At 37.3% G+C, this 21,576-nt stretch overlaps 1 protein-coding gene across 2 annotated transcripts in view; it reads right to left on the bottom strand.

The window, feature by feature from the left end:
• Positions 1-21,576, bottom strand: part of eps15 (epidermal growth factor receptor pathway substrate 15) — a 29,073-nt gene that overhangs the window by 2,535 nt on the left and 4,962 nt on the right. The window contains exons 5-24 of one of the 2 annotated variants that reach the window (XM_051904135.1): positions 21,468-21,563; positions 21,205-21,267; positions 20,915-21,040; positions 20,540-20,599; positions 19,863-20,069; positions 19,591-19,736; positions 19,295-19,448; positions 18,406-18,494; positions 13,441-13,513; positions 9,217-9,378; positions 8,606-8,803; positions 6,824-7,192; positions 6,631-6,723; positions 6,294-6,408; positions 5,991-6,035; positions 5,583-5,902; positions 4,948-5,020; positions 3,849-3,919; positions 3,597-3,726; positions 3,294-3,478 (exon numbers count right to left, since the gene is read on the bottom strand). In XM_051904135.1, the coding sequence (XP_051760095.1) occupies positions 3,294-3,478; positions 3,597-3,726; positions 3,849-3,919; positions 4,948-5,020; positions 5,583-5,902; positions 5,991-6,035; positions 6,294-6,408; positions 6,631-6,723; positions 6,824-7,192; positions 8,606-8,803; positions 9,217-9,378; positions 13,441-13,513; positions 18,406-18,494; positions 19,295-19,448; positions 19,591-19,736; positions 19,863-20,069; positions 20,540-20,599; positions 20,915-21,040; positions 21,205-21,267; positions 21,468-21,563 (2,775 nt within the window). Of the gene's footprint in view, positions 1-3,293; positions 3,479-3,596; positions 3,727-3,848; positions 3,920-4,947; positions 5,021-5,582; positions 5,903-5,990; positions 6,036-6,293; positions 6,409-6,630; positions 6,724-6,823; positions 7,199-8,605; positions 8,804-9,216; positions 9,379-13,440; positions 13,514-18,405; positions 18,495-19,294; positions 19,449-19,590; positions 19,737-19,862; positions 20,070-20,539; positions 20,600-20,914; positions 21,041-21,204; positions 21,268-21,467; positions 21,564-21,576 lie in introns of both variants that reach the window. The other variant, XM_051904134.1, reaches the window with a different exon arrangement.

Raw genomic sequence — 21,576 nt, 5'->3', positions numbered from 1 at the left:
ACCTAAAAATAGGGGTCATGCAATTATTATAGATAGTGTAAACAATGCGTTCTAAATGTACCAACTTTCAATATTCAAAGACTGGAGTTAAAGGCACAGTATGCAAGTTTTGCCGTTAGAGGTTGCTTATTTAAAATAATAACAAAGGTGTAGCTTGATGACGCCGTGAATGAGTGTGGAATCATGGGAGTCGTCGTCTTTACCTCCACAGCTGATGGAAAGCAATCTGACGGCAGAAATCATGTTCATGGATGAGCTAATGTATTAAAAATTTGATTAACGTTTCTGTGTTATAAAGCAGGGCGGGGCCGAGAGCCTGGGATGTTTTATGTTGTTGTTTTTATTATGCTTATATGCCGCAGTCGACTGCTGCCGCTCCTTTTCGTTTTGTTGTTTATGCATATTTTACAATTAAAGTTACGTTTAACGTTCACCCCCTTCCCTCAAATTTGATGTCATTGATAGGCGACGCAATGACACGGGACGTTACACTGGTTGAAACAGCTGATTTGTCTGGATTTAAACATTGTTGGAAACATTTGGGATAATGTAAGTACACAAGTCAACAAAATATGTAACATTGTTCTAGAGGTTTTTGGATATTTCAATCCAAAAATCGTACATATTGTGCCTTTAAAGACTGGTAAGTTTAAATTAATTCTATAACATATAGAAGTTAAAGATTACCTAAAACAGTTTTATGTAAATATACAAATGAGATATCTCTCAGTTTATCTACTTAAAGGAATAGTTCACCCAAAAAATTAATATTCTGTCATTATTTTACGGAAGAGGATTAGGCCCAAGCAAAAAAAAAAAAAAAATTAAAAAAAATAAATAAAACCATCTCGAGATTAAAGTCATTATTAAGCGAAATTAAACTCGTTAAATTTCGAGAATAAAGTCGTTATGTTTCAAGAAAAAACAGACAGAAAGTTCACTTCAAGAATGAAAAAAGTGGCGTCGACTGTTTTACTGTAAATGTGCAAACAGAAACAAAAGGGACAATCTATATAGCACAGGCTTACAGGCTTATTAAATAGGCTACACAAAAAGAAATATAGGCTATTGAAAAATGTCTATACACACTCTTCCAGCCTATAGGGTGAAGTTATTATGCTTATATGCACATAGTATGGTTTATTAATAAGGTGTGTACAGAATTTGATCTTTTAATTCCACTGTCTTAGTTTGTACATTAAGCCACGCTATCGGTTTTCTTTATAAGGTGCGTTATGGAGGAAAATGCTTAACGTGTAATTAAACGCGTTGCGTTCATATGCAGTCATCTGATTATCTGCACATAGCATGGTTTATTAATAAGATGTGTACAGAATTTGATCTTTTAATATCACTGTTAATGCATTAAGCCATGTTAAGCTTTTTGACTAAGTGATCCAACTCTATCATGTCCTCTATCAATGAACATGACACTGTTCAAATGCGTGTTTATTCTCAACGCTTTATTATCGACTTTTTTCTCGAAATTTAACGAGTTTTTTCTCGAAACATAACGACTTTATTCTCAAAATTTAATGAGTTTATTCTCAACGTTTTATCTCGCTTAATAATGACTTTAATCTCAAGATGGTTTTATTTTTTTTATTATTGCTTGGCCCTAATCCTCTCCGTATTATTTACTCTCATCATAAAAATTTATTTATAATAAATAAAATAATTATTTATAATAATCTTTTCTCTTTTTTCCAAAAATGCTTTTTGTGTGAACTATTCCTTTAAAGTGTTGGTTGGTCAATGTCAACATCAACCATCAAATTAGGGACAACTATCTAGAACTGCACATTCACAAACCCAAAGACTGTCTCGCTAAATGTATGGTGACTTCCAAAACATCATCATGATTACAAAGCAAAAAATACTTAATGTGGAAACATTAAGGGAGAAAAAAAACAGTGGTAAAGTGGTACAGCTACTGACACAGGAGGATGGGAGATACAAGACATGTGCCATGATGCAATCCATAAAGCCATAAAACATCGGCTTACTGACACATGAGACTTCATATAAAAAATTATGTGTTACTAAACATTAATTTTTGAGCTAACTGTTTAGATACTAAATTAGAAGGATTTTTTTTTTTTTTTTTTTTTTTTTTTTTTACAGATTTTGGGTGAGTCTGATGTACTCATGTGTGGAAAGCCTGGATTGCTCATATAGCCCATCATGCTGAACATGCAAGTATTTCACACAGATGTGAAGGTGTGGACAACCATGGATGGAGAGATGTCATCACAACTATTAGCTGGTAAGCATTTCAACACACAGAACACCAGAACATGACAACACAACTAATATGAAGATGTCCCTCTTGATGTCTTTTCATTTGTAAAGAGTCGTTTTAAAATATCAGAGAAATGCCATCATAAAGCTTAATTTATTTGATGCATCATCTGATAAAGAAAGCTCACAGTGGGGAAAATCTGAGAAGACAAGCTCTTTAATTTTTTAATTAAAAAAAATAATAATACAGAAAGGAGCCAACAAGTACTGTCAGCACCCTAGCTGATTATTTTATTTAGCAAACTGTCTGTATATAAACAAAACAGACTGTATATCTTCTAAAAAAAAAAAAAATTTAAAAAAAAAGATGGTGCAGAGAAACATGGGATGTAGATGGAACCAGGAAGTGTTCAATCAATGAATGGGAAGGAGCAGCCCAGTAAGACAGGTAGACAGTGATTAGTTCGTGCAATGCAAGGTAAGGCAAGTCAGTGAACCAAGGTATGGCAGGGCAATGAACATGCAAGATGGAATCAAGCCTCAACCAATGGTGGAGAACATGACAAAAGAACATGAGGGGTAAATTGAAAACAGCCAATAGCAAGCAGCCCCGCCTCTCCATCCACAGCCAGTGAGAACTTACGCATGATGTTAGGAATATTGCAATGTCATAAATACTTAGATTTCAACATTTAAATACATTCATTTTGTAAATTAGTTTAACAGAATAAGTTAACACTGGGATTTTTAGTAGAAGCATAAGCCTGGATTCAGTTTGACTTCAAAACTATTAAGAGTAGATAAATAATTTCATTAGAAGCTCATCTATATTTACAAAAAAAAAAAAGAAACATTACATAAAAATGACAAGGTTTTGTAGCTTTTCACAAACAGACGGTAAAGCAGAGTTGTCGAAATATTGGATTACGAGCATTTATTTCCTGTAAAACCAAATGATTAGGGCTGTGAGGGGTCGAGAGGTCAAGGCTGTTGCATGGCGGAGGTGAAAAATCAGGGTTCACTACTGGGGATCAGGAGGGGGAGGAGCTCACTTTATCAAAGCTGGCGAATCGGTTGGGGTCACTTGGGGCTTGGTTGGGTGAGGAAGGGGCGAAGGGGTCTGGTACCGAGTCTTTAGCGGGGAGGGAGGAGAACTCTCCAGAACCCTGCGCCTTGAACAGACCACGCCTCTGAAATGACTCAGACGACTCCGATCGGTGGATGTTGGACCGCTTACCTTTAAGGACACACACAAACAGACAAAACAGCACTCAGATACGGATGACAGAGTTGACGTAAAAGAAAATCATCTGAGTTTCATTCTGATAAAACACACAGAACAGGAACCAGCTCACCTGGGGGTGGAGGTGGAGGTCTGGTTGGTGTTCCAGTTTTGGGCGGTAATGCAGGAGGTACATCTGACTGAGTGTCCTCCTTAAATACATTCTTGTTTGTACTCGAGTCGAATGGATCGCTGCCATTAGACTGAAAGGCAAGGGGGAACTTTATCAGCTGCAACCCATATATAACTTGATTTAAATCATGTGGGTGAACTGATTGGTAATAGAGCTGGAATACTGGGCTTCTGTTTACGTAAAAATCCTTACCTTTGCTAAGCTGCTAAAGTCTGCAAAACCTCCTCCAAAAGTCTCATTGCCAAATACTGCAGCAAAGGGATCTGAAACAAATTAAGGTACACAAACAGTGCCAGTCAGAATATATAAAACAGATATGAGCAGTTTATGAGCAGAATAAACCCAATGTAGACAGATACAAACTGGAGCAAAACGTAGACCGATCCAAAAAATTTAAAACAGTGAGAGTGAATTGTAATCAGTTGATTAATTAAAGGGATTCAATACAAAACAACTCCATGATGTATTTACAGATTTCACAAATCAATTTGCTCTTGAATGATTCGATTCAATATTGATTATTTGGATACACATCAGGTACAGTACATCAGTTTTTTTTTACTAATGGTTAAAACTATATAGGGAACCATGTGAGTTGGTACATTACCACAATATTTAAACATTTAAATGGTGGCTGTCTTAAAAAAAAACGTGTTTTCATGACAGATTTATTCAAACATAGATTTAAATAAAGAAGAAGACATCACTAACAGGTTAAGTAAAATATAATGAATGTATATATAGGCAATTTAGTACATATATTTATCAAAATGTTCCTCTCTAGAGCTATTGCTTTCCTGAGGTAAACGTTATGTGACATTGTTTACAAGCTGTTTTATTAAAGTTTTTCTGTGGTTGAAACACTGATTGAGTAATTACATTAAACATGATACAGTTCGTTTCAACATGCATTCTGATGTACCTTGTACTCATGTACCATGTTTATTTTGTGCTATACCTTAACTTACAATAAAGAAGAAGAGGCTACAGCGATCTGTCACGCCACATTATAGAGCTCAAAAAGACATTTATTGTTTGAATTTTGTGATAAAATTCACAGAATTTGTAAGCTGAGACTTTGTTTCATACAAAAAGTAACAAAGCACAAAGTATTTCATTATTGCATTGCAGGCATACTACAAGTAATGTTTAATGAAGTTCATGCATCAACAGAAAACAGACTAAAAGATCAATCTTTGGATTTAAGAATTAATATGTTTATCAAAATGAAGATAGATTAAAAATCAAGAAATCAATACTTAACCCAGCCCTATAGTAATGCTTGATGTACCTGGGTCTGAGTTAGCGACCGCCGTAGTTCCTCCTGGCGCGAAGGGATCATTGGCTGCTGCTGGTCCATCTCTCTGAAAGGAAAAAGAGGAAGAAACCAAAGTTTAACATCAAATTCTGAGACATTCCAAAACAAACACTGTACTAACCACTGTTACTAATGTGGGAAAAATCTAAAGCTTTCTTTAGGGTTTGGACCACCAGAAATTAGATATCATAAGTCATCCAAAATGCACCCAGAAGATTTTACTGCCAATCAGTTTTATAAAAATAAAACAAAATCTTAGAAAAGCAATCACAAATCAAGTGTGACAGAAGCTATAAAGAATGCAAGTACTGTAACTGAACACATTTTAAGGCCAATTCACACTGCATCGACAGACGCCAACCAACGTGAACAATCACCAGATTACAGTATGCCACTTCTCAGACATTCCATGACCTGACAAATGTTGATTAAACACGTTCAATCGATGAAAACAAGTGCCGACCAACGTCAACAGACGCTGACAGGGATAACACACTGATTTGGCAAAACCCAAAGAACTGTCTGTTGCTGTTGGTCAGAATCTGTTGGTGCAGTGTGAATTGGTCTTTAATGAGATTTTAAAGAGAGTTTGTCTTTACAGCACTCACTGCAGGAATATCAGATCCTCCAAACGGATCATGTCCTGTGCCAGTCGAGCTGAAGGGATCAGAGTCTGCCAGGGCATCCATTTTGGATCCGAACGGATCTGTGTCTTGGATGTTACCACTACTAGAGGCAAATGGGTCTGGAGTGACTGCATTGCTGGTCCTGGATGTGAATGGATCAGGCTCTTTTGGCCCTGTGGTAGTGCTGAATGGGTCAGATGAGCTAAAAGGATCTCCCGATGGGAAACCAACGGAAGACTGCTTGAAGAAGTTGTCTGCTGCAAATGGGTCTGTGCCTTTAAAAGGGTCCCCGCCAAAAGGATCTGGATAGCAAACCAACATTTTATGAGTCAAAATGGACTTGTGAATAGATTTTGCTAACATATTGTAAGCTGGTAAGAAAACACTGACCTGAAATGTCAACTTTTGAGAAAGGGTCTTCAGTGAATAGATCACCTGAAAAAAATACGTTTTATATATGTTTACTTGCAGTACACTCAGTACAAGAATAAAAAATGTTGTTATGTAATATTATGTCATATTGATATATATTCGCAGCTTACATGGACTGCACGCCACTGGTATATATATATAAGCTGTATAAACATTATTGTCTAGATTGTGCAGCCCAATCAACAAGCACAGCAAACATACAAACAAACAAACATACATACATGGCATTTTTAATCACAATATTTTGTGTGCACATCCTACCGTCAATAAAGGGGTCGGAGTGAAAGAAATCAAGGCCAGGACCGCTAGGCGGGTTAGTGGGTGGCACTGTGACTGGCTGGGCAGCTTCCTTCTTCTCTTGCTCCACAGTCTCTGCCTACACATCACAAATCCATTAGCATAAACTTTATTATTATTACAATGAAATCATAAAATACGCATATTCACAATCACAAAAAAACGTTCTGTTCTAAATGACATTATAAATGAATGCAAATGTTAACGTGAAGAAATATTTAATAATAATTAACATCTATTAATATAAAAATAATAAGTAATGGAAATGGTCAACAATTAAGATCTGTCATAATCATTCAACCTTTGGAGTGCTGGTGGCAGGCTGCTCATCTGCCTTTTCCTTCTCTTCCTCTTTCTCTATCTCCAGTTCTGGGTTAGCTTCTGTTGTGCTTTCCTGAAATCAGAGTGGCATAAAAATAAAGACATGCATGAAAACCTTTTTGTAAATGTAATGTGACATTATAAAAAAGCAGTAAAAGGAAGTGGTTTCTGACCATGATCCCCTGAGGCCAGGCCACAGCAGTGGAGCTGGCGGTGGAGAACCCACTGTTATAAAAGTCACAGCTATAGAAGTCAGGTTGAGGCTCTTGTTCCTCTGGGCTGGTGGATGGCTCCTCTGCCTCTGACCCGAGCTGCTCCTCTGTGACTCTGAGCTCCTGTGGCTCATCAATGGACGACTGCTCCTCTTCTTGCTGGACTTTGGGTTTCTCTGGTGGCTGTGCAGTAGGTTGAGGCCACTGTAGTTGCTCTGGCTGATCAAGAGAGGGTGCTGTTCCATTAACGAGCACTGGCTCTTCCAGGATTTTCCAGGTAAGCCGTGCAGTCACTTCTCTTTCCTCTGTTTTAAGCTCGGCCAGTCGCTCCTGCTCCTACGGTAAATGGCACATAATATAGTGTGTGAATAAAAGAAAATAAATGGAAATAAAAGAACAAAAAATGTTTAGCAAGAGAAAGCAGAAAACTTTCAGCTGTAAGAAATGTGGGCAGTGGATGATGATAGAAAGGATAATGCTCACAGTTTCTTTTTTTTGTGTCACTGGATTTGCAATGAAAATGAACAGAAATGTTTATAAAACAGATATTTCCAGTTCTAAATTTCAATAGAATGAGCCATGTTTGAAGCCACTGCAAAACAGAAAATATACCCACAACTTAGTGCACTATTAAAATTTAGTGCCAAGTTGTATAAAAATCCAAAAAATATTATTTATTATTGCTGCTGCTCCTCTTCTTTATCATGGACTTTGTCCTCTGAGTTTCACTAATAATAATAATAATAATAATAAATAATAAATTATCATCATCATTCATTTTTATTGATCATCAGTATCTTTAATCAGTGCCGTTTATACAAAATGGAAACACCCCTTTTAAATGATTAGTTCACTTTGAAATGAAAATTACCCCAAGCTTTACTCACCCTCAAGCCATCCTAGGTGTATATGACTTTCTTCTTTCTGATGAACATAATCGCAGAAATATTAATAAATATCCTGACGCATCTGAGCTTTATAATGGCAGTGATAGGGATCAATGAGTATGATCTGAAGAAAGTGCTTCCATCCACATTCATCTTATGAAGTAAAATATGCAGCTTCCGCCAGACCGCCTTCCATATTAATGTTACGAAGAAAGTGTAAACTGGTGTCACGTCAGTTACACTTTTTCCGTAAGTTGAATAGGGAAGGCGTAGGATGTAGCGTAAGCTTTGTGAACTGCGAGAGTTTTACACTTTCTGTGTACGTTGAATACAGAAGGCGGCTCGTGCGGAAGCAAGATATTTTACTTCATAACTTGTTAAATATAGATTTTTTTTTTTACACAACCGCATCGCTTCGCTTCAGAAAGCCTTTATTAACTCTCCGGAGCCGTGTGGAGCACATATTTATGATGGATGGATGTGGATGGAAGCAATTTCTTCAGCTCATACTCATTGATCCCGCTCACTGCCATTATAAAGCTCGGATGTGTCAGGATATTTATTAATATTTCTGCGATTATGTTCATCAGAAAGAAGAAAGTCATATACACCTAGGATGGCTTGAGGGTGAGTAAAGCTTTGGGTAATTTTCATTTCAAAGTGAACTAATCCTTTGACTCAGGTAAAAATCACTTACTCAACAACACATGGTTTTTTTTTACTAAAGAGGGAAAAAGCAGGGTATAATGTGTATATCTATTAATAAAAAAAAAAAACGATTTCCATTTTCCAGAACCAGTTAATGCAGATATGCATAATTAAAGGTAACAAAGAAACAGATAAAAAGCTAACTAACCTGAGCAATGTGTGTGTGGGATTCTTTAACAGCATCCTCTAGGGGGCAGAGCTGAGCACGAGCAGATTGAACTTTATCTCCCAGTTGACGAGTCTCTTCCTGCAGATGGAGCAGTTCTTCTCGGGCTCTGGTCAACTCCTCCTCATAATCACCGATTCTCTGCTCCTGCTCGGAGTGCTCCGCCTGCAATGACTGGATCTGGAAACACACACACACACAAACACACACAGAGGTGAGAAAGGACAGAGAGCAGAAGATCTGAGATCAGTTTACTTGAGCCTTTTAAATGATCTGCACTGAGAATGCATCTATATCCATTTAAATGCAATGGAGTAAGTAAAAAGGTGTAAAAAGGTGTCACAGTAAAAAGGTGTCACATACATTACAAACATGAAAACACATGCAAAATAGCGTGTGAGATTAGGATTAGTGTGTGCAAGACTCATTCGAAATAGTATTCAAAGATGCCCAGATCATGTAATATTTTCTGTGAATTTTTGAAATGTGCATCAGCGCATACTTTTTGGGCTGATATTACCCACGATACACACGCTGATATTGCTAGTTTAATACACAGGCTTCATTTCTCTCTCGCTGTGTCTATCTCATACCAGTTGGCTCTCCTGGCTGCATTGTTGCTGTATGAGTCTGAGTTGATCCTCTAGAGAGCGTTTCTGCTCATCCAGCCTCTCCAGCTTCTCCTGAACCTCCTGTCGCTCTGCCTGGAGTTGGCTCAGTTCCTCTGACCCCTTCTGAACCTCCTCCTGCAGGTCCTGAGAGAAAGAGAGAGAGTTTGTGTTGAGAGGTCTTTATTGGCCTAATAATAAACTGGAGTTCATTAACACTAACAACAGGGCAAAGAGCTCATACAGCTCTTAAAAAATAAAGATAAAAAGCATTAGGGTGCAAGAAGATACAGAGATACTGTGTAAACCAGTTATAATATCACACCAGTCAGAAAAGCCAAAGTAAACAAAAATGCACTGAGACAGACACCAATTATTTGCTTAAAAGTAACACAATAGCTTCACTCTGATAAAATCATCTCATCCTCGACACCTCACAATAACAGCAGCTTTCATTTCTCAACAGCTGTTCCACTTTCCTCACAGAAGTGAAAAAGAACATACAAAGAACAAATTAAATTCTGATCCTTGTAAAAACTGAAAGGGAAAGAAAGAAGTTGGGAACAGAAAGCATAAACAATGAAACTTGTAATGTTAGCTTCACATAGCCAGACTTTTGACCATCAACTATGGCCTTGTCCAAAATGGCGCGCTAAAAGTGGACTTGCGGTTTCATGGCCTTCACTTTCGTGTGTCCGTGAAATGAACAAAACCACAGTACATCCCATTGGACAGTTTAAGATTTGTCTTCACAGCCACCATGTGGCCTTATGCCGACCTCACAGCTGAATATTACCCAACAGCCCATGCAGGAAAGTGTAGACAGACATGTAGGAGGACTGTTAGCTCTTTTCCACCAGAAAAGTTTGCGTTCTGGAGCCAGAGCCTGTTCTTGGCCAGGTGAATTGAAGCCTGTCGTGAATTGGCCACGTGTTTCCATAAACTTGAGGAAGAACGTTGCTACGTAACGCTGCTACGTCTTGTTTACCTGACTATAAACAGTTTAAAAAAATCAAACTGTGCGCATCCTGGTGTTTGCGCAGGCAGTGCGGCACTTCTGTTTGCTGTTCACAGTACCAGTCCAGGAGTGATTCTAGCGTATCAATAGCTCCCATAAACTCCCGGTACTCTCATCCGTCCTTTTTGGAGATATATTGAAACTGAAACAATTGATTCAATCGCTCTCATGCTAAGTTTTATATATTTAGATATCAAGATCAATGTAGTGCAACGTTATTATATTGCTAAACGAGACTGCCATAGACAGTGTCAGCATTTCTCCACTCCCCGGCTCTGTTCGAGACTAGCAAGTTTTTAGGGCCGGAGTTGAACCAATCTTTCTGTCTCGCAAGTCGCAACCCCCATTTCTGCAGTGTGAATGCACAAAACGGTTCAAGAACGGACAAAGGCCGGGAACCCGCACCAAAACTGTGCCCGTGTAAAAGGGGTAAGAGAGGCCTGAGGGTGCCATCTGGAACACAACGCAGCTTATTCTAGCCAAGAACTGCCCACTTAAACAAGAAGATCTGAACAACATGTTAAGCAACCAACCAATTTGTTTTGTTTTCCTGCTGTTTAGGGGTGAGTTTATCTAAAATAGTTTATACCGCAATAATAGGCCAATTTGGGACAAAAACAAATCTTGTAATTGTAGAGAAGTGTTGGTCAGCAAATAGCTGACATATCTCAGAAAGTAAAGTAGAATATACAAATCATATACAAAATGAGTATATTATTTGTTTATTTTACTAAGGTTTACAACTTCAATTGGCTTGAAAAAAAATACACTACCCGTCGGTAAGTCTCTTATTTTCACCAAGGCTGCATTTATTTGATCAAAAACAGTAAAAACAGCAATATTGTGAAATATTACTACAATAAAAAAAACTGCTATCTGTTTTAATATACTTTATAAAATGGTTAGTTCCTGTCCTTGATTCTGATTGGTCAATAGCTGTATTTTATTCACGATAAAAAACGGCTATGACCGCTTCACCCAACGGTTCTGTGTATCACTACACAACACCCTTAGCGACCACTCTTAGCAACGTAAACTGTATGTTCTCAATTGATATTGTTCATTGAAGCTTATTGTATTATGTAGAAGAGTATTGTGAGAAAAAGATCGAGTGAGCGAGTTTATTACCTGCATTCAGATTTAGCATTTTCCTTTAGGTCAGTCCTATGTATAATAAAACTTATATGAGCAATATTGTCAATAAACGGCTGGCAGGTAATCTGAGGCAGAACATTCTATAATGAATATTCTAGAACAATCTACAATAAAAATACAGTAAATCTGACTGTACAAAAGCAAAGGTTAAATACTGAGGACAAAGGTGAAAGGCACAAAAATGTCAAGTATAAGAAAAGAATCAGATCTGAAAGGAAATAAAAGAAAAGGATGAAAAGACAACAGTGTCATTTCCACTGTCATTCACCTTGAGGTGCTATGAGAACACTAGGTGACGGTGAATGATTGTGTCCTAAAAAATAACAGGTCTACAGCAGCAGAACCGAGTAACTGCTCAGGGTGAAGAAGGAAACCTTCACAAGTCTAACGCACAAATGTCTCCTCGTCCAATCAGAGGCTGCGCTGGGAGCTGACAGCCCCTGAAATAGAATCTATTCATCATCCCTGGGTTTAAACACAGCAGAGGCTCGTACTAAAACTCAGCACACATTCTTATTTAATTATTCAGCACCTAGAGCCGCCTACCTGCACCATGTGTTTCAAGGCTAATCTATAAAGACCCTAAACAAATATTGATTACATTCATAATTTGTGAGAGGCCCTCATTGCCTCTGATAGCTTACAATATTGATTTTTTTATTCTCTTAAATGTTGCACTTTTGCATAGGCATTGCACTTTCTTTTTTCAGAGAGGATGACATGGAGAGACTTATGAACCATATGGGCGTTCTTTTGTTTAATGGACATCAATTGAACTGCCCTCTGAAGACTGTAGTAATTCAAGAGTGAGAACCATTTTAATTGTTGTTTATACAGGTAATGTATTCAGATCCAAAAAAAAAGAAAGAAAACAGCAGGATAAGTGGCCTTGTTTGATGACAGGAAAGGAGAACCCTAGAGAGCTGGACCAGCTGTGATATCAATATGTCATCTAGTATCCATATGCATACACATATCAGGCTGTCTTCTCTTCCTGTATGCTTACACACACACACACACACACACATAATTGTTTTTTCGGCTCATTAGGCATCCATCTGTCAATGCATTTTAACACTAGTGCTGGCATCCTTTATTCTCTTAATGAATGGCCGCATATTAAAAGACTATCCTAAACCTGTACCTGGCATCTAATTCAGCAGCCTGCAGCATCTTCCAGTCTACAAAAACAGATTATTTTCAGATACATACACAGGAAATTGAATTATCACACCGTGGGAGAGAGCGAGAGAGAGAGAGGGAGGCAGCTTAGATCTCGATGGAAATGAAAAACATCAAATTTATGAGTCAGGAAGCCAGTGCAGATATATAGGCCTTGAACTTCTTTCAACTCTGCTGACAGACAGTGAGGAGAGAACTGATCCACGACGAGCAGAGAGGACAGACAGATGATAGGGAGGACAAAACAGACAGACAGGGAGCTTTTGAAAAACAGCTGGCTCCTGTTCTCCTTTTTCTGGCCCTTTATTGATCCAAGAAGTGGTCAGTAAAATCTAGACATGATGATGTATAAAACAGTCAATATAGAAATAACTTTAATAGAGCCAGCTGTTTTTAAACAACTAATATAAAAATTATTTAAAATAAAATAAAACACAGAAATAACTTTAATGCAACCAGCTGCCTTCAAATAACTAATATAAAATGATTCAAAATAAAATAAAATAAAAAATTAAATAATTTGAATGCAGTCAGATGTCTTTAAACAACTAATATAAAATGATTCAAAAAAAAAAAAAGATTGAAATAATTTGAATGCAGTCTTTAAACAATAAAAAATGATTCAAAATAAAATAAATTTAAAAAAGAAATATATATTTAAATGCAGCCAGCTGTCTGTAAACTATTATATATATATATATATATATATATATTTCAGTACGTTGTGAATTATTAAGCTATATTCTGTCTATGTACACATGTGAATAAATATCTGAATGTCTATGTCAGGTCAGCATCACCAGTCAAACAAAAACAACACATTCATTTCAGTTTAATTTTAAAATAATTCATACCTGGACTTCGCTGGTCCTCTGTCGTATAGTTTCCTCCCTCTCTTTGATGTCCTGTTCCACCGTGCTCTTCTCCCTGAAAGACCAGCACAGACATGAGTATTTAATCACAGTGGCAACGGCTGGTACAGACAGCCAGCCGCCTGGAACAGCATGGACAGCATCTCCCTCCAGCACCATCTCTGCATCTGCTGCCTGAGCTTGTATGTGTGAGAAAAGAGAGGCTGTACGTGAGTCAGTGTGTCAGAGCTGCACATGAGCAAATGGTTTTCTGAACGTCAGGAAGAGTGGGAGGAGGGAATAGATGGGGGATGTGGGGCTGGAATACATTAGAGGTGTTTTCACTCATCCCACTGTCTGTATCTTCACCTTTAGGTCATGCAGGTTAAATTTAGCAAACAATTCTATAACATAGAAATAGAAATGTGAGTGGTGCTTGCTAGTGATAGATGAATATATTAATTGTCTGATGTCTGGCCATTTTGATATATATATATATTATAAAATTTCAAAAGTTTGGGGTCGTTAAGATTTTATAATGTGTTTTTGAAAGAAGTGTCATTAATATTGTGAAATATTATTATTTCAATTTATAATAACTGATTTCAATATATTTTAAAATAATTTGTAATTATAAATAATGTAATCTATTCCAGTGATGGCAAAGCTGAATTTACAGCAGCCATTATTCTGCATTCATGCCAATGTCGTAATTACCGTAATTTCATGTGACGTTCCTCGGACTGGGAATTATGCGTTTCTATGGCAACACTATTAATGCCTAAATTAATCTGCAGCAGTCAGGTGGTACAAAGATCTTGTGGTACAAGTAGGAGCTCTCAGAAAAAAAAATATATATATATATAACCCTGGACCACAAAACCAGTCATAAGTCGAACGGATATATTTGTAGCAATAGCCAACAATACATTGTATGGGTCAAAATTATCAATTTTTCTTTTATGCCAAAAATCTTTAGGATATTAAGTAAATATCGTGTTCCATGAAGATATTTTGTACATTTTCTACCGTAAATATATGGATATGTGTTGCTAAGGACTTCATTTGGACAACTTTAAAGGCGATTTTCCTCAATATTTTGATTTTTTTGCACCCTCAGATTCCAGATTTTCAAATAGTTGTATCTTGGCCAAATACTGTCCTATCCTAACAAACCATACATCAACGGAAAGCTTTCTTCGGCTTTCATGTGATGTATAAATCTCAATTTCAAAAAATTGACCCTTATGACTGGTTTTGTGGTCCAGGGTCACATATGTATATATATGTGTGTACAGTAATTTGTAACGTATATATACACCTTAGAAACTGCTGTTCTAGAGTATTGTGAGATATAACAATTTAGAGCCAAGAAATGGCTTATATGTGTTGCTATGCAGTTGCTAGGGTGTTCTGAATGGTTGCTTAGTGTTACTCTGTGAGTGCTTACTGGCCAAGTCAAATGAGTCAATGGGATTCTTCTATGGGTCAATAGGAAATTTTCATCATGCAAATAAGGTTTAGTAAAGTAATAGCACACCTCTCTTCAACAACAAAAAAACCCCTAATACTAACTACGAGCAAGAGTAACAGTAATACTTACCAGCACCACTAATTGTTACACTCAGGTAAGAGACTTATTTAGTGAACACTTTTATACCAAGAGTACTCATTACATGGAGGGTCAACCTGGGATTAAGAGTACAATAGGTATGTTTACATGCACTAATATTTCTCAATTGGAAAATATCCAGTCCAATTTCAGATTTGGAAAGTTTTGTTTATGTCAACCATAAACGTTGCCATCCAATTCACATTTACATGTAGAGTGCATTACATTACTGTTCCCAGTCAGTGTGTTCAGAACTGGAAAAACACACTGCAATAATGTCACAGGAGCCTCTGTAACCAGAATTGCAGTTTTTGCCTTGATGATATATATAAAAAGAAAGCTGACACATGTCAGAAGACCTTTTTAGCAAATATTTAGTAAATATTTTGTCACCTTCATTGAACAGTTCATAAGATGAGACGTAAATAAACACGCACATTTTTAAGACTTAAATGTATATAATCATATGCATCACGGTATTGAGCATGTGCGCAAGGTATTTTTGAATCCAATTGAGAAAATAGATTAAAGTGTTTACATGATTAATTTTTTCCTGTTGTCTGTTGATCTAATTATTTCAGGTCTATAAACTGATTATTTCGGTGCACGTAAACATAAGTAAATGTTTATTTGTCATTGTACTCGTCTTTTAAGGTTAAAACCATCCACCTTTCGGTTACCAGCCCAGACTTTAACCACAACGCCATACCATCCATGCATGGGAAATCAGATGCTTTGTTAAATGCATTTGCATGGTAAATCCATTTCTAAACATATCATCAACTATCATCATCTTAAAGGGCTGTGGAGTGAAAACTTGCTTAACTTCTTAGTCACAGCTCATGGTGTCACTGCATGTGAAAACTTCTAAAACTAATAATGTAAAAACAGGTTTATGATGATGCTGTAATGTTTCTTTATGTAGAATCTTTCTTAGCTTACAAGGCTTGTGATCTAGCAAGAGTATAACAGAAATATTAGAAAAGGAAAATAAAGGAAAAAAGTATCATGAAACAAGATTTATCAGCGCATCTTTCCTGGATAAGGCTGAACTGTATTAAGCTCTGACTCAACATTTCCTCCCAGATTCTGACACAGTTAATGTATGCTGCAGTCTTCCCAGCAACAACAGAGAAACACACATAGATCTGACCAAGAGTCAAACACACACGCTGTGAGTCAGAGACTCCCAGGAGAAAAGAGAGAGGAGGAGAAAACAAGAAAATAGAAAGACTATATAAATAATACAGGACAAAATGAGGGTTTGAAATAAAAGTCTTGCCAACAGTCCTAAAACCACCTAGAAACTGGATCTTGAGCAGCCCGGATCAGCCAAAACCAACAGAGCATAAGTAGTCCAAATAGTCTATAATTGCTTTTCTTTTTTAGAATGAGGGTGTGGCCTGTTCTTACCTGTCACCTGAGGTCGCCCGTTGCCGTGGAGATTTAAGGCAATCCCGAACCGCACGCATCATTTTAGTGACAAACAACAGCCCATCGTATAGAACCTTTCTGTTTTCTATCCTTTCTTCTTATCTTCTTCTGCACACTCCATTTCAAGTAGACTCATTACTTCTCACTTACAGTCTTGCACTCTTTCCGTGAAGGAGGAAGTGAGAAGTGCTAGAACTGCTGTGGAGCGTCTATCTCACGCTGAGAGTGAGTGTGCTGACAGGTGACTGTATCTGCTTTTGCTCAAAGTCTGTAAACCAAAGATGGAGGGAAAACCAGAGGTGGGGGCATCTTCCTCTTTCTGTGTTTGTGTAAATGAGAGCTCCACCTCTCCTCTGTGGGCTAGTGACTCCCATCACAAGGTGTTAACTTCTCTGGAGACTCCTTGCTTACAGGAAGTGATTTAAGGACTCATATACGCCACCCACACGGGTGTTGCATTCAGAATGAGTACCTTTACTTTTATCCTCCTTTGTATACATATTAGGAATGATTAGTTCACCTATAAACGATTTACTCCCCCATAAGTTGTTCCAAACCCATATGATGTCTAAGAACCACAAATTTTTGAAGAATATGACAAAAAGCACTGTAGATTACTTATAAAGCTCTGAATGGTCTAGCTCCTCAGTACTTGAGCAAGCTCCTATCACTTTACAGTCTTTCATGCCCACTGTGGTCTCAAAATTCTGGCCAGTTGATAATACCTAGAATATCAAAATCGATTGCAGGCGATAGATCCTTTTCTTATTTAGTACCCAAACTCTGGAACAGTCTTCCTAGTGTTGTTCGGGAGGCACACACACTCTGTCAGTTTAAATCTAGATTAAAAGACCCATCTTTTTAACCTAGCATTCATGTAACTATCACATTTCTATAATTCAAATCCTTTAAAGGATTGTTAGGCTGCATAAATTAGGTCAACTGGAACTGGGAACACTTCCCACAACATCCAATGAATCTGTTACATTGTAAGAGGAATGGCATTTAAGATAATATTAGCCTGTCTGTCTCCTTCTTATCCCGAGATTACTGTATTAAGCCAGAATGGTAGACCTGCACCTACAGATGACCACAACGCAGCCCTGAATGTCAGCAGAAACTATGACAACTAAAATAGCCCTAGAGACAGACCTGTGAAGAAGACCTCGTCAACTAGACAGCCATCGGCTCAGATCCTCTGCGTACCTTACTTGACAACATGAGGGTGAGCAAACAATGACAATTTTCTAGATCCAATCAATTCCCAGTGGGAAAAAAACAGGCCACGCCCTCTATTTATCTCATTCAATATTCCACTTCAGTCAGAAAATTTGTCACAATACTGAAGAAAAGTTGGTCGCAACTTCCGTTTCACACGGACTTTAACATAAGTGATTTTATTTGTCTAAACACTGTGTAATTCAGACGATCTAATTAAGCTTGAAATGACCTTGCACATTATGATGACAGAGCGAGGAACATTAAGTAATGAGATACTCATTAAAAAAAGCATTCATCAGTCCAAGTGCATCTATCATGACCTGAGGACAGATCTGGCCACAATGACACTAGAGATTATTGTCAGATCCACACTTCTGTTTTTGTGGTTTCATAAGCTCCTGTGCACCTGTGTGAGGGCATTGTGTGGAAACTACAAACACACACTATAATAAAACAGATGGCCTGATGGTACAAAAAATAGAGAAATAAAGAGTATTTTATGCTAAATATGTTGAAGCCTTGAAAAGACTGACAGAACAACAAAGCAGTGGTTTCCCCTATGACTTCCTTTATGTATAAATATCCATAGTCCATGGCTCAAGTTAAGGCCAGAAATTTTAATTCAAGTGCATTCAGATGTTTTAGTTTCACGCCAGCTGTCTTGTGGACATGGGGAGAGAGAAGTAAGATCAAAAACTCACCTCTGTAGATCCATGATTTCATTAGTGAGCGAGTCCAACTCTTTAATTGCGGAGAAATCTGCAGCAGCCTGTACCAAGGCAGCATTGTTCTGATCAAGAGCAGGGAAGAAGAAAGCATAGAAAAGAAGGAAAAATGGATTTTAGTTTTAATTCTATACTTTTTTCCCGACTATATTAGATTAGATCCATGAGGGGATAATTCAGTCACACATAATTTATATTAAAAACCTTTAACCCAATATACACTACCATTGAAAAGTTTGGGGTCAGTACGTGTTTTTTTTTTTTTTTTTAAGAAATTAATACTTTTATTCAGCAAGGATGCATTAAAAAAGTGATAGTAATGTTGCACAAGATTTCTATTTCAAATAAAGTGCCGTTCTTTTCAACATTCTATTCATTAAAGAATTCTGGGAAAAAAGTATCACAATAAAAATATTAGCAGGACAACTGTTTTCAACACTGATAATAATCAGAAATGTTTCTTGAGTACCAAAACAGCATATTAGAATAATTTCTAAAGGATCATGTGACACTGTAGACTGGAGTAATGGCTGCTGTTATTTTAAATATTTAAGAATATTACTGTTTTTAGTGTATATTTTATTAAATAAATGCAGCCTTAGGGAGCATAAGAGACTTCTTAAAAAAAAAAAAAAAAAAAAAAAAAATCATACTGACCACAAACTTATGAGCTGTTGTGTATAAGAGAACTTACAAAATATAAAGACAGACAGCAGCAAGCTAGTAAAAAAAAGTGAAAATCTAAAAGGATTTAAGGATTGGTCAGAAACAAACAAACAAAAAATCCTAGCATCTTCTACTATTTTTTCACATTCAAAACAACAACAAAAACAAATTTCCACCTATGATTCAATGAGCATTGTACCTGTCGTGCCAGTCTATCACAAGGAGGGATCATTTCCGGAGAGAGTGTCTGGGGTGGGTCTATTCCCTTTGAGAGCTTCTGATTGATTAGATATAGAGCTAATGCAAACTGATCCCGGGTCAGCTTCCCGACGTCACCTATATCACAAAGCTCCCTATAGAAACATGCAGTAAAGTAACATTACAACACAATTCCATACAGTTTTAGTGTTTGCAAGATATGGATTAGGTCTAATGAGCATTTATGGAAATATGAAACCAATAACAGATATTTAAATCCAAGCAGTGGCATCTCACCAAATGCGGGCTAAAGTAGCAGATGGCAAACCCGTCTTCAGAAATATATCTCGGACCTCAGCACCAGATACCAAGCCATCCATGTCACTATCTGTCTTGGTGAATAAGTCATCGTATTTGGCTTTATCTGCTGGAGATACCACCCACTGCACACACACATTTATACATAGATGTTTGTTAATGAAGCTCTGGACATTTTCAAACTACACTTGCAGAAAGTACCAGAATAATTAATAACTAAATTATCAATAAGCTGTTAAAACTGATGTGACCTGTGGCTGTGGTGGTGTAGGTTTTGCTGGCAGTGTTTTAGATCCAGAGTGGGCGGAGCCTCTCTCTTTATGCTGTGCTGGAGATGGTAGGAGGGGCACCACAGGAGGTGTGGCTATTTTTTTCCGTTTTGATGGTGGAATCAGAGCGGCAGGCAGAGACATGGGAACTGGCTCGGACTCCAGGGCTCTGTATACCAAATACATGGCCTAAAACACACAAACACACAACATATGTGAACTATTAACACTGGACAAACATCTTGTGTTTTAAGACTAGTCTTCAAGTATAAAATCAGTGTAGTGTAAAAGGCAGCTTTTCACAAACAGGAAACAGGGTGAAGTCACCCTTGAAAAGTAGGCAAGATGAAATGTAATATGCAAAGATACTAATAAGCCAGTTATGGGTTGAAAAACACAGTGACTCAAGTTTGTGACAGATATAACTGATAGAAAAGTGTCATGTTTTCCTTTATGATGGCAGAACCAAGCAGAAAAATGGGAACCACAAAGCTAAGCTATATATATATATATATATATATATATATATATATATATATATAGATAGATAGATAGATAAAAGCAAATTATAAATATTAATAAATAATATGATAGTATATAATTAATAGTAAAATATCACTGCTTTAAACTTGAACAATGATTGAATTGTTTGAACTCACCACAGCAAACTCATCTTTGTCCAGCATGCCATCTCTGTCAATGTCACTGAGTTCCCAAACCTATAACATGTATTCCGAAAAGAGAGGTCAGATCATTTCTGTCAATTAAATCATTATTACTGATGTGCAGAGTTATTTACTTGCAGTTTCAATTTAATACATTTTGAAGTGGGCCAGACAATTTAGCTAAACTGAATCAGGTTTTTGTAGGTTTTCACATTTTAAAAGAACCAATACTTTCAAGCTATGGCTGAAGAGTGCAGCCTGGTGGTTAGACCTAAAAATGCACCTTCATATAAAAGACAAGGAAAAAAGTTGCATCTTCAAACCCTGCATTGCACTATCATTATAACTTGCCACCGTGCCTTGTCTTACCCTGCCAAGAACATCCACAGGGAGCTTAGAATTGAGAAGCACTGGTTTGACCTTATCGCCCGTGAGCATGCCACCCACTGGAGAGAGGCTGTCGAAGATGGCATCGAATTTCAGCTTCTCCTCGGCCTATATGACATGCACAACACACAAACACATTCATAAATGAGCAATTAAGCAACTGAGGCATTTAACTGAAAGGTTAATCTAATTTATGACTAATTCTAATTACAACATTTATTTACATACAACTTAATTCTAAAATAACCAAAAATCTGTTGGTGATATCTGACCTTCACAATCCATGGGCAGTCTGTGGGCACGGGGCCAAACTGAAGAGGACTGCTAGTGTCATGCTAGACAGGAAACAGAAGAACAGCCATTAACTCACAAGAGACATAAAGCCGTTTTCAACACATAAGCAAATAAAATCACCAACTCAGCAGCTTTCAAGTCATTCGTAATTGTATTCCCAGGTCTCCCTGGTTTATGAGGGACATGTGATGTCATTTTCCTGGTCTGGTGAAGAGGAAGAGGAAGTTAAAGTCTGACTTACAAACTTTGGGGGAGGGACAGCAGTGTTTAGGCTCTTAAGAGACACTTCAAGTCCATTCTGAGCACATGCCACCAAACGGAGGGCTACAAAAAATTGCTGAGAAGCGACA

This window comes from Ctenopharyngodon idella, chromosome 8, assembly GCF_019924925.1.
Source record: "Ctenopharyngodon idella isolate HZGC_01 chromosome 8, HZGC01, whole genome shotgun sequence".
NCBI classification, from domain to species: Eukaryota; Metazoa; Chordata; class Actinopteri; order Cypriniformes; family Xenocyprididae; genus Ctenopharyngodon; species Ctenopharyngodon idella.
The sequence above is the reverse complement of the archived record's forward strand: the minus strand, read 5'-3'. Positions and strand labels throughout refer to the sequence as shown.